The sequence below is a fragment of the Neopelma chrysocephalum genome, unplaced genomic scaffold (genome assembly GCF_003984885.1).
Source record: "Neopelma chrysocephalum unplaced genomic scaffold, ASM398488v2 Primary Assembly neopelma1_96827, whole genome shotgun sequence".
In the NCBI taxonomy this organism is placed as follows: Eukaryota; Metazoa; Chordata; class Aves; order Passeriformes; family Pipridae; genus Neopelma; species Neopelma chrysocephalum.
In genome coordinates this window covers 121,994-139,447 of record NW_020925471.1, presented here as the reverse complement: position 1 = coordinate 139,447, position 17,454 = coordinate 121,994, and the positions used below count along the sequence as shown (strand labels likewise).

The 17,454-nt window shown below is 44.8% G+C and overlaps 1 protein-coding gene across 1 annotated transcript in view; it reads right to left on the bottom strand.

Annotated features, from left to right (window-relative positions):
- The window catches only part of LOC113960654 (ubiquitin-conjugating enzyme E2 R2), a 108,428-nt gene extending 91,264 nt beyond the window's left edge, over positions 1-17,164 (bottom strand). Inside the window, exon 1 of the mRNA XM_027670324.1 lies at positions 16,988-17,164. Coding sequence (XP_027526125.1) covers positions 16,988-17,164 — 177 coding nt within the window. The remainder of the gene's footprint in view (positions 1-16,987) is intronic.
- Positions 17,165-17,454: the final 290 nt, after the last annotated feature.

The window sequence follows — 17,454 nt, the reverse complement described above, 5'->3', positions numbered from 1 at the left end:
CAGGGGCCACAACTGCTCCACCATGGTCTGCACCACGGGCTGCAGGGCCCACAGCTCCGGTGCCTGGAGCACCTCCTCCCCCTCCTTCTGCACTGACCTTGGTGTCTACTTTGTTGTTCCCATGTTCTCACTCTGCTCTTCCCTGGCTAGAATTCTTTCTGCGCCACAACCTTCTCTTCTTAAATATGTTATCACAGAGGCATTACTATTACTCCTGATTGGCTTGGCCTTGGCCAGAGGCAGGAAGTCCTTCCTGGAGCCTGGAGCATTGGCTCCACTGGACAGGGGAAGCTTCTAGCAGCTTCTAACAGAAGTGACCCCGGTAGCCCCCCCCGCTACCAAAACCCAGCCACAGAAACCCACTACACTGTATTATATCCCTTACCCTGTAGCATAATGTTTACACATACCCAATCCTATTAGCCCATTTCATATCAATCCCTCTAAAGTCCCGTTAGTGTGTTTAGTCTTCTTTTCAAGGTAGAACTGTAGAAAAACATCCTAAGGCCTGGACTAGAAGATATCACACAGACACAGCGACCTTCAAGCCCAGAACTCTGAAGGAACTCCTAGGACTGTACGTGCTTTGAAGAAGATGAAGATGAGGAAGAAGGGGCCCCAAACACCCCCAGACCCAATTCCCGAAGGGGCATTTCAGGGGGCCGAATGGGGCAGAACTGAGGGTGGACAGATCTGGGATTGGATGGACCTGTCTGGGTGTGTGCGTGGTATGTATTCCCTGGGCCTCAGGCCCGAGACCAAAGGACCTGCTCTCTTTATCTTATACACTATATTGGCCTGGAGTCTTTTTCCTCCGAGGTCTTTTAGGCAACAACAGATAAAAGACTTTTGATCCCTATCCTGTTCACTAAATTATACTGCCACTTACTGTTGTCAAAGAACATTTTGGCCCTACCTTACATTCAAAGCTGTACAAACCACCCCTATGCCTACATGACTCCTCCCATCCTAGTCCTGTGCCCTTCAGATGAGCACCTCTTACAGTCACCAACAGATCTAAAACAATGCATTGCACTGGCTTTCTTATCCTGTTTGTGTAGCATCCGCAGACTATTCTGGACAAGTGCCATGCTTCACCCACACAAAGGGCCTAATAGATGATGAATTCCAAATTGTATATCACTTTCACCCAGTCTAACATCAGATTGTAGCAATTCATGTTCAGAATAAACACGACATAGCAATATTCAACAGCTTTACCAAACAAAGCTCAACTAAACATGTACCAAAGAAAGCTTGTTGACTGCTACCTAGCAGAAGACAATATTTTGTTGACCATATGAGCATCTAGCAACAGACACAAACCTTTCTTGTAAAGAAGAAACTGATTTCCTATCATACTCTTATTTCAAGTTGATAATCTGTAAATTAAGGTCCAAATTCAACATGTCAATCAAGCATTATTAGTAGGCTTTAGGCTCAGCCTAAATTTTGTCATCCTCAGTTTTTCTGCATTACTACAGTTGCACAAGTTATGTATCACATAAAAGTAGTCTAACAAAACAGAAGTCCCTTACAAACATAGGGACTCTTCTTCCCAGTGCCATCATGTTCTTCCCTAACACACCTGCCTCATATATATATATATATTTTAATAAAGAGTTTTAAAATAGAGTTTAAATTATAACAATGCAAAAGCAAGTGAACAAAAAAATGCTATTCGTACCAAGTTTGTTCCAGGAAATATACTGCATCTATTCTTCTTTCTAGAGTACAGAAATCACTGCTCTATACTTAACAAGAAAAGGGAAGAAAATTCCCTAAATTTGAACAAAATGCTGAACAAAACAGCTAGGATATCACAAATAAATTGGTGTATACAAAAGCTAAGGATATAGAACTGATGCAGCCTTACAACACTTCAAGAGTTTCTTTCTATCCACTAGACTCTATCCAGAGCTCTGCTAGATTTGTTGAAGTATAACTCACAGGCTCTCCCTACCATCACCAGCAAACTTACTTTTGTTTTAATAGCAGAAATTAGCCATTTTAGAAGTAGTGGTTAAGAGTAAGCAGGTCAAAAATACTTCACTGTTCTCTTGAAAATAGGTGAAAGTCACTCACATGCTCAGCAAAGTTGATAACTGCAGAGGGAGAGATGAAACGGAACAAGGTTGAGACATCAGGAGCTCTAATCAGATCACGTGGTGACCTTACATCAGCCCTCAGTCACACCTCTGTCTTAGTTTAAAAGACAAATGTCTACCAAGGAAGGCGGGAACCTTCCTGGAATAAAAAGACCTCTCCCTCCGAGTTATTATAACTGAAATTAAGAGGCTTTCAGGCAAAAATGTAGAAAAAGGAATAACAGTTCTTTACTAAATATATAGAGAGAACAAAAACAGAACAAACAACACCACCATAACCGAAGCTTTCAAACAATTAAGTCCTACTTTCCCTTCCGGCGCAGTTATAACCATACCCAGCAGGGGGCGCTGGCATACCTCAGGAGGCAGGGACTGTAGTGACTCACGGATGGCAGAGGGTGCTAGTGGGCTCCGGCAAGGCAGAAACTGCAATGACTCACTTGCAACCAGCAGGGGGCATCCGCGGGCTCTTCCTGGCAGCTCCGCGGCGCAGCTGCCGGCAAACAGGGCTCACCACACAGCACAAAGGGAATTCCCCCGGCTCTGATGGCTGTGGGCGTGGTCTTCAGCAACGGCTCTGGGTTCCCTCAGCCTGGGGGTGGTCAGCAGCAGCAGCGGAGCAGTGGGGGAACAGGCAGCGGCAGCAGCGGGCAGGCAGAAGGCAAGGCACTAGCGAGGGGGGTGAGCGGAAGCTCCCTCACCAAGATGCTGGCTCTGACGTCCTGGCAGAGGATGGGGTATGCGAGGCAGACAGTCTCCGAGGGTGCCGGGGGGTGCCGCTAGCACAGGCAGTCGGCAGCAGGAACGCAGGGGGCAGGAGGCAACGGCAGTTGCTAGCCCTCCTCACCGTCAGTGTTCTCCAAGCCACACAGAGAGAGCCAAAATCCCAGGCTACAATTCTTAAGTACTACTCACACATCTCGAGATTTCACTCCAAAGGGGACTTCCCCCCCAAAGGGGACTTCCCTCTCCTCCCCCATCCCCACCTGCCCGGTGTCTGCTCTGGCCGCAGCCTAGCACAAGCCCTTCCACCCCAAGTCCAAACTCCTCGCCCATGCTCCCCCACACACCCCCCAAGCAATTGGGTTGGTATGCGGAGGCCCATCAGCCACTCTTTAATGTTGGCTAACTGCCCCAAGCTCAGCTCCAGCAGGCAGCAAAACACTCAGTTCCAGCAAGCCACTTTGCTCTGGTCCCCCACCATCCCCAAAATAGCTGTGTTGGCAAGGGACAAAAATTCCACGAAAGATTTTAAAACTATAACAACCCCAAGGGTACAGTTGGTTCAGTACAGGAAGAGAGATGAAGGAAGAGAGACACCCAAGATGGGCTTGGATTCCCAGAGACCCCAAGATGGATGAAGAGGCCTAGTAGCATCACAATGACAGGTCTTTTGTGGCCAAACATACTAGAGCCTTCCTCCATGCCTCTGCCATTGTACAGACATGACGCCACAGTATGTGGTATCAGCTACTTGGACACCAGGCAAGATCAAGTATGGTGCACTTGCCAAAGATCACTGAAGATATGCCCATGAGGCATGGGAACAGGCAATGCCATGCTTTGGGATGGTTGCTCACTGTGGGAAATGACTGGGCTGTAGACAGCTTAGGCCTTGAATTTGAGCAGTTGCAGCTATGAGGTTGTAAAAGAATGTAAACATCGAGAGTGAGAAAGCAGAAAAGGAGAAAGAACTGCAGTAAATAACAGGTGGTGATTTGAGATTTGCCAGTACGCGAAGGGATGCCGACCGCCTATTAGAGGATGAGCTTGGACGCGTGGACAAGAACACATAACCAATGAGATATGGTATATTTTCACGTGGACAGAAGAAAAAGACTATAAAACTAAGCCTGCTGTAAATAAAATGTTCCTTGCCTGCCAACTTGCTGTCAGAGCATCATTTTAGGCCGTCGCAACTCACTACCCTTACCCCAACCTGACCTGATCCACTACTTAGCAACACACCTATAACTTCAAGCAGGAAGCTCCCTGGCTGAGGTAAGCAGCACGTACCTACAGCAATCAGCCCAGCTGTGGTCTCATGGACATTACCATTAAGCAGTATGGCTTTTCACAGCTTTTGTTGACTGCCAGCATGTTACTTAATTGTGTTTGCAGGCAAAATACGGTCCTTGGTTGAAGAGCCCAAGCAAAAGCATATCATTCACACTGGAGACGTGATCCAAACCGAACAACTAAATACATAGCAAGTATGGGATAAGCCTATAACTTGGATGAAAATCAACTATGATTTGTTCAAGTTGAACATTAAGGGGCCACTTCAAATCAGTGAAACACAAATATTTCCTCTAATAGCACTAGAAGCCAGACTTATACCATAACATTCTGAAGAAAGTGTCCAAGATCAGCAGCCTTCTTATGCCATCCCTCCTTAGTAACAGCCAATACAACTATGATCTCCTTCCAACTGATGCCTTTGAACTTTTTAGATTTTTAGCTTTTTGTAGATTTTAGAAGTAATTGTGGAGTAAATGTAGATTTTAATGTAGCTGTATAGTATGTCTCACTTTAGAACAGTAGTTTACATTCACTAAACCCTTTATCCCCATTTCATATCAAATTTTCTAAATTCTTCAGGTGTGTTTAGACTCCTTTTCAAGATAGAATTGTAGACAACACCTCTGTTTAAGAACATTTGCACCCTAGGCCTGAACAACAAGATACCACTGTGGTCAAAGCAACCTTCATATCCAGAACCTTGGAGGAGCTCCAAAAGACTGTACGTGCTGTGAAGAAAAGGAAGATGAGGCCAAAAGGGGGTGTTAGGACCCCCGACTCAAATTCTGAAGAGGCGTGCCGGGGAGGAACTGGGGGGCGGATAGTTCTGGGATTGGATAGACAATACTATAAAATTGTAGAACCACTGCCTGGCGCGCACACATCTTGTCTGTACTCCCGTGGGCCAGGAGGCAGTCATTAAAGACCTGCTCTCTTTATCTTATCTCTATACTAAATTAGCCTGGAGTATTTTTTGGCTCCAGATCTTAAGGCAACACAAACAAAGAATAGCCATGGATAATATGGGTTCAAGATCACGAAGCATTTAAAATAGAGCTCCAGAACAACATTCCACAATAACCCTGCTGAAGCTGGTCTTCAGCTCCTGATGAGTCTGCATATAGTCCTCTGGGGGTCAAAACAAACTTTAGTATTAACAAATTTTCAAAAAAAAATCCAGCCAGTAGTAAAGCATAAAAGCCTAAATGTTCACAGCCCCAAATAAAGCCTAGCCCACCTACCCAGCTTTCCCCAGTAGTGCCACTATTGCTATATTTCAGGCCAAAGGCAGCCAAGCTTCTTCCACACAAATGAAAGTAAACTTAAATTTCACAGAAAGAAGGCATATTAGCCAAGTTTTAAAGCACATAAGCCTTCAGGTTTCTGGTAGACATTGAGAAATGGAAATCACTTCATATGTTGGTCTAAAAACTTTCATTTTTATATACTCCAATGCAGACCATATAGCAACATAAAATGGGTAGCTTCATTTAGAAGTTCACTGGTGTCCTTGTTCCAGGCAGGACAGGGTTTATTTTTGCAGCAACCAGGAGGGGCACGGCCAGGACCCTGGGGTTATTAAATACCACCTCACACCATGCACAGGGAGGTAACAAATTCAACCTAAGCACTTGTTGTATTAGGTATGGAACCACTGGTCACAATGTTGCTTTTTGTCTGTTCACATGGTTGGGGTACCTAACCCTGTATATACTCCCATACATGCTCTATGTGCTCCTGGCAATGCTCTTTTTCAGAGCAGAGAGAGGAATCGGGATTGTTCTGCGGCTGTACTGTGGGATATCAGCTTATGACATCATAACATTAAGAGCAATGAGGGTCATTTTGGGATGTGTGTTCAGTGTTGCTCAATACTAGACAGCACCCTCGGGGGAAGAGGAGGAAAGCAGAGCAACAGGAACTGTGGCCACTCAAACTGCAGCTGAACCAGAGGAACAACCTGTGCCAGTAGCAGTTGCCTGCATACAGAAGAAATCCAAGGCAAAAATCAGTTCACTCAGGGATGAAGAGGAAGCAAGGCCCTTACAACAGGAGGAAGAGGCAGGGCCAGAGATAATCACCCAATCCTTATCCCTAGGTAAGCTGTGAGATATGCGAAAAGATTTCAGCAGCCAGTCCAGTGAACCCCTGATGACCTGGCTGCTCTGATGCTGGAATAGCACGATCCACAGTTGGAAATTAGAGGGTAGTGAAGCCAAGCAGCTGGCATCCCTGTCCAGGAATACAGGCATTGACAAGGGGATTGGGAAGAGGACAGAAACTCTCAGCCTCTGGAGACTACTCCTGTCAAGTGTGAGGGAAAGTTATCTTTTCAAGGACGATCTTTTAGTGCACTGAGACAAGTGGAACACCATGGAGCAAAGTATCCAGTACCTGAGAGAATTGGCTGTGCTGGAGGTAATCTATAGGGTTCCAAACAATGAGCAATCCCCTATAAATCCAGATGAAGTCCAGCGTACACAAACCATGTGGTGGAAGTTCCTATGGAGTGCACCATCATTGTACACCAACTCATTGGCGGGGATGTCAATGAAAGAAGGAGAACCTTCTGGCTGCTGCTGCTTCGGCTAAAGTTACACAGTAAAAATCTACCTCCCCTCCCTGCCTCGGGCAGAGGGAAACAAAAAAGTCCTGTTTCTTGCAGAGAAAAGTCATTAGCATTTCAATGGGACAATCATTAAGGTCCAAGCCAGGCAAACAAAGCCTGAGCTTACCCCACCCTAGCCAGGCTGTTGGTGTGGAAAATTCACCAGGAGCTAAAAAAGTATAGACCTATAACATTGCCCAACGCCAGCAATATGAAGGAAGTATCTCTTCCTCCCTACGGCCCGTGTCTCATCTGTGGAAAGACAGTCTAAGGACTTGCAGAAATTTAAGGAAGAAATGTCCCATGCCCTGTCAGTATGGACCAGAGTCTCTGCTATTGGGAGCAAGTGCCCCCCTGACAGAGGGTGCACACCACAAGGTAACCTGTTGTTTTACCTGCATGATCACAGAGAGGACATGAGGAAGTGGGATGGAAAACCGACCTCTGCCCTGCAGCACGGGTATGTGAGTTGTGAGGAAGAACAACCACTGCAGGAAATTCTTCAAGGATAAATGCTGCTCCAGTTTCCAGTGGGCAAGTCCTCAGACAGAATAGAAGGGCTGATGGAATAGAAGTCCAATAGAGAATGGAGACTGACAGTAGACTATCGTGGCCTGAATGAAGTCACACCACCGAGTGCTGCTGTGCCGCACATGCTGAACTTCAGTACGAACTGGAGTCCAAGGCAGCAAAGTGGTGCTACCATCAACATTGTTCATGTGTTTTTCTCCATTCCTTTAGCAGTAGAGTGCAGGCCACAGGTTGCTTTCACCTGGAGGGGTGTCCAGTACACGTGGAACCGACTGCCCCAGGTGTGGACACACAGCCCCACTATTTGCCATGGACTGATCCAGACTGCACTGGAAAAGGGTGAGGCTCCAGAACACCTGCAGTACATTGATGACATCATCATATGGGGGAATACAGCAGAGGAAGTTTTTGAGAAAGGGGAGAAGATAATCCTCCTGAAGGCCGGTTTTGCCATAAAACAAAGTAAGGTCAAGGGACCTGCCAGGGAAATTCATTTTTTAGTAATAAAATGGCAAAATGGACATCATCAGATCCAATGGACATGGCCAACAAAATAGCAGTCACGTCCCCACCAACCAGCAAGAAGGAAACACAGGCTTTCCTAGGCACTAGGGGTTTTTGGAGGATGCATATTCCAGATTACAGTCAGATTGTCAACCCTCTCTACCATGTGACATGGAAGAAGAACGATTATAAGTGGGGTCCTGAACATCAACAAGCTTTGGAACAAATTAAACAGGAGATAGTTCACGCAGTAGCCCTTGGGCCAATCAGAACAGGACAAGATGTGAAAAATGTGCTCTACACTGCAGCCAGGGAGAACAGTCCTTCCTGGAGCCTCTGGCACAAATCACCAGGGGAGACTCAAGGATGACCCCTGGGGTTCTGGAGTCGGGGTTACAAAGGATCAAGGCCTGTTACACCTCAACTGAAAAAGAGATACTGGCAGCTTATGAAGGGGTTTGAGCTGCTTCAGAAGTGGCTGGCACCGAAGCACAGCTCCTCCTGGCACCCCAACTGCCAGTGCTGGGCTGGGAAAGTCCCTTCCACACATCATGGCACTGATGCCACATGGAGTAAGTGGATCACTGATCACACAGTGAGCTCAAACAGGAAACCCCAATCATCCAGGGAACTTGGAAACCATCACAAAAGGTGAAAATTTTGGAATATCATCAGAGAAGGAGAAGGTGACACACTGAGGAGGCCCCACCATATAATCAGCTACCAGAAAATGAAAAGTGATACGCTCTCTTCACTGATGGTTCCTGCCCTATTGTAGGGATACATAAAAAAATGCAGTCCTATGTGGCAAGTCACAGAAGCTATCGAGGGACAAGGTGGATCAAGTCAGGTTGCAGAGCTGAAAGCTGTCCAGTTGGCTTTAGATATCCCTGAACAAGAGAAATGGCCAGTGCTCTACCTCTACACTGACTCATGGATGTTAGCAAATGCTCCCTGGGGGTGGTTGGAGCGATGGAGGAAGGCCAATTGGTTGCACAGAGGGAAACCCATCTGAGCTGCTGAATTGTGGCAAGACATCTCTGCCCAGGTAGAGAAGTTGGCTGTAAAAGTTCGTCATGTAGATGTACACGTACCCAAGAGTCAGGCTGCTGAGGAGCATCGCAACAATGGACAGGTGGATCAGGCTGCCAAGATTAAAGTGTCTCAGGTGGATCTGGACTGGCAACATAAGGACGAATTATTTCAGGCTCGGTGGGCCCATGATGCCTCAGGTCATCAGGGAAGAGATGCAACATACAGATGAGCTGGTGACCAAGGAGTGGACTTCACCATGGACACTATCTCCCAGGTTATCCAGGAATGTGAAACATGTGCTGCAATCAAGCAGGCCAAGCAGGTAAAGCCCCTGTGGTATGACGGACGATGGTCGAAATATAAATATGGGGAGGCCTGGCAGATCGATTACATCACACTCCTGAAAACCCTCCTCTACAGTGATAGAAGCAACCACTGGATGGCTGGAGACATATCCTGTGCCTCACACCCCTGCCCAGAACACCATCCTGGGGCTTGAAAAGCAAGTCCTGTGGCAACACAGCACCCCAGAAAGAATCAAGTCAGACAACAGGACTCATTTCAAAAATAGCCTCCCAGACACATGGGCCAGAGAGCATGGGACTGAGTGTGTGTATCATATTCCCTATCATGCACCAGCCTCTGGGAAAATGGAATGGTACAGTGGACTGTTAAAAACCACATTGAAAGCAATGGGTGGTGGGACCTTCAAACATTTAGATCTATGTTTAGTGAAGGCCACCAGGTTAGTTAACACTAGAGGCTCTACCAATCGAGCTGGCTCTGCCCAATCAAAACCTCCACTTACCATAGAAGGGGATAAAGTCCCTGTGGTGCATATGACAAATGTGTTAGGGAAGACAGTTTGGATTACTCCTGCCTCAAGCAAAGGCAAACCCATCCATGGGATTGATTTTGCTCAAGGACCTGGGTGCACTTGGTGGGTAATGCAGAGGGACAGAGAAACACGATGTGTACCTCAAGGGGGTTTGATTTTTGGGTGAGAACAGTCAGTGATGTTGAATTGTATAACATTGGTTGCTGAATGACACTGCCACTGTGTGCCATAACTACCATGGACTATAAGGATGGACTGCTCCAGATACACCAGTTGTGAGCCCCTGATACAGCTTGCAACCAGCTGAAAGCCCACCAGCCCTCCTGCCCTGGAAGACATCTAGGACAGATAGAACCCACAGCCATCAACTAAATGACAGACATTTTGGAGGGATGGCCATTGACTAAGGAAATGATACCTGTGCTTGTGTGTGTGTATATATACATATACACATACATATATATATATTTGGAAGGTGCAGGACCTGGATATGACAAATGGTATAGAATAAGGGGTAGATAACATCCTGGTTCCAGCCAGGACAAGGTTAATTTTTGCAGCACCCAGGAGGGGAACAGCCAGGACCCTGAAGTTATTCAATACCACCTCATGCCATGTGCAGGGGGGATAGAGGGGGGTGGCATTTTTCTGGTTTTGCCAGGGTGTGTGGTCTGGTGGTGCTGGGTTCCGCATGGTGAGCAATCACGTCTCAATCCATTACCTGTCTTGTACACTCTGTTATTAGTATTGTTATTGTTACTGTTCATTTTCTTATTTCATTGTTGTTTCTAGTACATTGTATCTCAACCTGTGATCTTTACCTTTTTTGTGCCTCCACTTCTCCTCTCCATCCCATCGCAGGGGAAGGTAGCAAGCGGCACATGGTCTAGGGTGTTTCAGTGGAAACACTAAATTGGGGAATATCACTCCTAAACCACGACAACTGGTCTTTCAAAAAAAGAAGTGACAACAGGTCCTCTATAGAGAATTAACATGACTGATTGCCTCAAGAAACAGCCATTTAATACTTAGAATTATACAGGAGAAGAAACAATCATCTATTCAATTAGAGGGTTATACAAGCAGACTTTATGCAAGACCAAATGCGTATTCACAGAATGCATTGTAAGTCAAAGCTACTCTACGGCATGGCTTTTGTTTCGACAAGGCCAAAGAGGGTGCTGCAAAAGACAATATTATTTCAGCCTTTTCCTAGGTCTGACAGTAAAAGGTTTCTAGCTGTAGAGATGCCTAAGGATTAATTTCAAACCAAGAATTTTTGCACAATGGACAAGTGTCTATTGCACAAGAATTGACCCAAGTGGCACAAGTGGCTAAACACTGGTCTTTACACTTGTTCCAATACTCTAGCAAAGGGTTTTGCATCTTAACTCCTCCAAATATTTTGCTACAATGAACATTAAAACATATGCTTTAAATACTTTAACTAGGATACATAACTTGGGGAAGAGTCACACAGCTATTGATAATATGTCCCTACTGCTATCAACTTAAGTTTCTTTTCCCAAGCAAAAGCCCTTTACCCAAATTTCTCAATTACTTGTATCATTTTAAGAGAACAAAACAGACCAATGGAAATGCATCATGTCATACTTTTAGTACCAAAACCTTAAGGAATAAGACACAGTCTGCTTGCCAGGCAGCCTTCTCTAGGATTAACAAATACTACAGTATCTGAAAGTGTCACCCACTCAAGACAGCCCCTTGACATTTCCCTTGTTCTCTATGTGATAGTCTCAATTAAAAAAACCCAAATATCCAGAAAGTCTTAAAGTGACATTTCTTCAAGTCAAGCAAGATTCCAAAATATCATATGTGCATCCCAAATCGGTAGCTTTATCATTTTTCTCATATTTGTAGGCCACTTAGGGCAGATATTTATGCATTTTAAATATTTCAGAAAATGTGGAGATAGACAATCAATTTGGCTCATCTTGGCTACTAGTGCTTCAGGGGAGGGTACACAGTGCCAAAGTTATTACTATTAAATTTATCTGGTGAGATAAGACATTATCATTAAGTCACTACCACAAAAGCTTAGTAATTGAAATTCTTCTAGCTCAAAATGCTGGATAAAACTTTAACATTTTTAAAAAATAAAGTAGCACTCTGGAAACAGGAAGCTAATTTTGTGCACATGCATGTGTATGCACACATCTGATGACATGCAGTCCAAATTATAAGAGGACATGCTATATTATGAGTTACATAACCTTTAGTCCAGCCACACTGCAGTCCATCTGTAACTGTTACATTTCCAACTAACTCAGTTACACTTCAAGATAAAGTCTCCACCATTTAGCCTATACTACTCATTACTATGAATACCTGATGATAGCCATAAACTACACAGCCAAACTGCATGTCAAAAACAGAGTTAAAGTTCTGCAAGCATTTTTTTCTGGTATTTCCTACCCTCTAGATGTAAAATGAGCATCATGGATTAGAACTAAAGTGTTATTAAAAAGAAAACATTCAGTGTGAATATATCACTATGTAAAATAGCAAGCAGTGTAAACATGACTTCAGAAACAGTGCTGTAAAAACATGTTTGAGCTTTTGAGAAGTTATATATGGTCCCACACTCAGACACTGGCATAATATCACTGCAATAGCAGAGATCTTAAGGATTTACCAGGCAAACAAAATATTAAGAACACCCTTTAACACCTGAGAGTCAAAAGCTTCCATTAATTTCCATAATATGAACCAGATCTAAAGCTATCTACATGCTTTTAGTTACTGTCTCTTGAACAGACTCACAAGAAATTTCAAGATGCACAATTCTTCACACTGCTATTCAAGTAATTTTTTATTTTACCTTATCCAAGGATCACTGTGCAGACTCATGGAAATACAGCCAAACAACAGAAGAATTATGCAAACTGACAGTGCTCAATCTTTCCAAATGGAAAGCTTTCTATTTTTATTCTAATGGCAGAGCCAGGGTCTCCTCTTGCCATACAACAGGATCTAATTGCACCTGGTCTTATATTCTCAGGAAGTATTAGAACTGCAAACCACTATCTGTGCTTCTTAGCATACACAATATCCTTACTTGTATCAGAGGAGTCCTAGGGAAAGGGTTGGAAGCTGGCTGCTGTCATTACCTTGCCTGTTGCCTTCTGAAGCTAGGCAGCTGTCCAAAACAATCTAGGTTCTGTGGGTCTCACAGACACAACCATCTAAAAACCTATATGCAACAGCAGAGGGAAGATCAATCAGGTATTCCCCAGGCCTGAGAGTTAGAGATCATAAAGCATGCTTATGATCTGTGAACCAACATCAGATGTTTCTTGCCTACAGACAGCTTCACATCTCTTATTTTGGAGATAGCCAACAACAGATGATCCTATCTTACAGATAAGTGGGTTGCATATTAGCATCAATGATACCTAAAGACAACAAAAATAGAAGCTTAAGTATGCTGAGAGAGAAGCTTTGTAGCACCTTGCAATGCAGAGGCCTGCAGAAGGCAGCTTTTATGCTGAGAGTAACGCACATTTTTTCCTTGGCACCAAGAAATATTTTTGTGGAGTTACATGTTCTACCAGTTACAACTTCTATTTGCTTAATTTTAAGCTTTCTAGGAAGCATCCTACAATACCAAACTTTTAAACATGGTGCTCATGCTTGCCATAAGTTATCTGTAAGTAAGTTCCATATCAATTCACTGCTCTGAAAAAAAAATAAATTATTCTCACATATTGCAAGTCGCTTTGAAATCAAAATAAATCCCTTGGAAGAAGCTGAGATCCAACAACACAGAACTCTAAACAGCACACAGTTAACAAGTTACAAAAAGCAGGGAAAACAATGCCTCAAGTATTTAGCCCCCAAATTACTTGAAAAAACTAAGCATAATGCTTGGGTTCCTCCTCCCCACTTGTGCCAAGACTTGCTCCTTCATGTAGCAAAAATACCTTATGAAATAAATTGTCTTAATAACTATCAAACTCTAACAGTGCAGTTCATTTTTCTTGTTTCCTTTCATGTTAGGTGTATTCATTAAGGGTTGGACTTGATGATCTTGGAGGTCTTTCCCAATCCAGTTGATTCTATGATTCATTCTCATCTACCCAGCCTAAATCCAAGGAGCTTTCAATATTGACTCTTGCTCTACATTAAACATGCTTCTTGACACAGCATATTTGGTCAAACTGTTCTTCTGGGCAGCACTACATATCTAATGAAGTTTTTATTTATATAATTTCTCACTTGCACCTTCCCTGAAATATTGGCTCCCAGCACAAGAATGGGAGATAACCAGTGCATGAAATAACTCCTTCCTTGAGGGTGGTGATCTGGAACCTGAGCAAAGAGTTGCCCAAAACATTATTCCCAGTCATAATGAATAGCTACATAAAGTCACTAGATAAGGCAAAGATTGACAGGGATAAGGAGAGCCATAAAGAAACACCTGGATTTGTGACAACCTTCACTGCAGATGTACACTTTTAGCTGATTGCATGAGGGGGGCTTGTGGTTCAGAACTGCGCCTATCCCTCACTGATACAAGCTGCTCTCCACAAAGTGGTTGCTGCCCTTTCCATCTAGCTAGGAGGTCCTAAACTATGACGTACTGCAGTAGACCCGAGCATGCTATATTAGTTTATAAAATATGCTTAGATGCTGTGCTTGAATTTTTAACAAGTCCCCAACTTTATCAATATCTTAGTGCCGGCTACAATAATCTACCATTTAAACAAACATTCAAGGGGACAGGTTTTCTGCTTCAATTTATCAAATACTGGTTACAGGATTAGCAACTGAAACCAGAATCTGTTGAAATGTTGAACCAGTCTTTTAACAGCAGTAGCTCCTATCAAGAAGGTACAAAGACAACACTTCTCGTATTTCAGTTTATTCAGTTAGTTCAACAATCCAGAGAGAAAGGTCATATTTATTCAAGAATAAAGAAGGTGCCAAAAGCTGATGTTACCAGCTCCAAGTGTTCCATGAGCACAAATCAAGCATTTGTATTCCCAATCAACTATCACTAACACTTTAAGGTCCCATTAAACACAGGCCTTTCTCAAAATGTTTATACTTTAACTTAACTAGAAGGCTTTGTACTTCCCCTCCAGTTCCTACCCTCAAACCACACCTCAAGGGGAAGAAAATTCCCAAACTCTCATTGCCACAAAATTGAAAAAAAGAGTGCATATTTCTAATCCTGCTTACCTACCTTAGGAAACTAAAAAGACAGAACAAGATGAAGCTAGATATTTCATCAAGTCAAGAAATCTGAAAAACTAATCAGATGCTGATCTGAACTAGTGCTCACCTTGCATATACTATGAATATATCATAGAAGTCACCCCACAAAATAAAGTTAGATATTAACCTTATCTCTAAATAATTCAGTAAGCCAAGTCTAACACATCTAAAAGTTTGCCTGAAGGCCCAATACAGACAAAGTCAACAACATCACTTCTCAGGACCACAGGACTCCTCCCTAGTGACAGAACAGTGGTCTAAAAATCACTTTTTCATAGGCTCAGAAGTTAAGATGCATAACCAAAGATCAAACACTACCAAAACAAAACCCACCATGCGCAGCTCCTCATGGAGGAAAGATGAGACAAAAACAACATATGAGATACTTTAGCCATGCTGCTTGAAGGGAATTCCTCTACTGTGGAGGGACAAAGGCATCACGAGACCTTCATCTCCCAGTCAAAATAAGCATCACGGGATTGGTCAGAAGGATTTAGAAAAAAGGTACAACAGTTCAAGGACATAAAATACCAAAAGAGATATCACATTCATAATACTGAGGTAAGGCAACTGGCAACACTTGTTAATGCACATCCCTGGATTATTTCACAGGCTGCTTCAGCTTCTTTCCAGGAACAATTACAAGCATACAATCCAGAGAGCTCCCCAACCAAAGATATTTTGATCCATTGTGATTTCTTTGAAAAAAAATGGATGAGTAAGGTAAGGGCAGGAAGAGGCTGCCAAACCATTTGGATGTAAAAATGACCCAATTACCAACCCAAGACTAGAGCAACTTCCTGAATAAGTAATAATGAAGACGAGTCTAAGAATACACCTATCACACCTACATGAGCATGCCAACCAACTCATTAGAAAAAGCAAGTCTTGTGCCAAAGCCTTCCCTTCTTTCTAAATGATGAAGCCAAACCGAATGCGACTCAAATCTATTATTCCCCACACTACAGCTTATTTTGGTTTTGTGTTAAAAAAGCTCTTAAACCTTGACCCAGAGGCCAAGATGCATGTCAGCCAAGCAAAGAAATCATCCGAAAATTAAATTTGGGTTGACAGAAATCAAAGGGCATGAAATGACAGACACAAGAGCCACTACTAAAACAATAACTCCTGGGAGAAGCAAGCTGAAGGACATTATTTTGCTAGAGACCAAGCAGACATCAAGTGCAAAGGAGTATGCCTGATGCAACATATCTTCTGCAGGCACCATGTTTTTTCAATTGCTTCCTTTAAGAAAAAACATGCAATTCCTCCTCCAATTGTTTTGAGAATTTAAGTCTTCTCCCTTTCTGGGGCAGCAGTGCTAGACTTCTTGCTTACTATATTTACAAGAGAACCACAAGATTTTTTTTTTTGCTAACAGGAAGACAGAGATAAATTAAAAGCATTTATCTACCTTCATCAATTATGTGTTGCTGTAGCCATTTGAAGGCTGCCCTCTAGAAGTTTAGAGAGGAAGAAAAAGAAAACGGGGGAAAGAAATAATGAAAAACAGTCCTGAAGTCCATGAATTTTCGAAAAAAAACACAGCCTTTATCTGGAATTAGTCATCCTACACAGGATGCTCCTACATGACAAATAAAGCTATCGGGGGAAGCCCCCTTGAAATAAATATACACAGACTAGAGCCAAGAGGATAACTTGGGGGTGAAAGGGAAGAATTTGCACCGTGCCATGAAGTACCTGCCTTTTTTTGGGGTTAAAACAGAGAAAGAATAGAGACAGCTGTAACACGGCCTCCTCTCCCCAGAGGGCATCCTGAGAGAAGACGCCCTGCAGGCCCCAGCCAGCCTGCCCTGCAGACCGTCCCCCCGCCACCGGCAGCGGGCGGGGAAGGGCAGCTCGCAGAGCACCACCTACGGGCGCCGAGCCGCCCTGTCCTCCCTAACCCCGGCCCCCTCCCGCGAGGGGCGGAGGGGCTGACAGCGGCCGCGGGACCGCTGCCCCGCTACGGCCCCTCCGAGCCCGACAAAGAGACCCGGCAGGCGGCGAGGGGAATGGTGCAGGCCCCGGCGGCCCCACGCCAGGACCTCTGCGGCGGCGGGAGGCCCGGTCCACCAGCGGGGCGGGGAAAGGTCGTACCTTGAAGTACCCGCCCTCGTAGAGGGTGTTGGGGGGCCCGAAGATCGCCACCTCCCAATTGTAGAGGTCGGACTCATCGACCAGGGTGATGCGGAAGCCCTCCACCGGCTCCTCTTGCAGCGACTTCAACTCCAGCATCAGCGCCTTCTGCGAGCTGCTCATCTGCTGCTGGGCCATGGCGCGGCGCGGCCCCCGCCGCCCAGGCTGCTGCTGCCGCTGCCCCGCCGCCGTCGCGCTGCCCCCACGGGCCCCCCGCCCCTCCCCGCGCTGACAGCCGTCGCCGCCGCCACTTCCTTTTGTGACGGCGCTCACTCGCAGCTGACCTCAGCACGCCGCGCCGCGCCGCGCCGCGCTACATGGCAAACCACACCCCACCCCACGTCCCGCCCCTACCGGCGCGCTTAAAGGGGCAGCGCTCTCCACCCCAGCGTTTGTGGAGTGAGTGAGTGGTTCCTGGTGTTGCATCA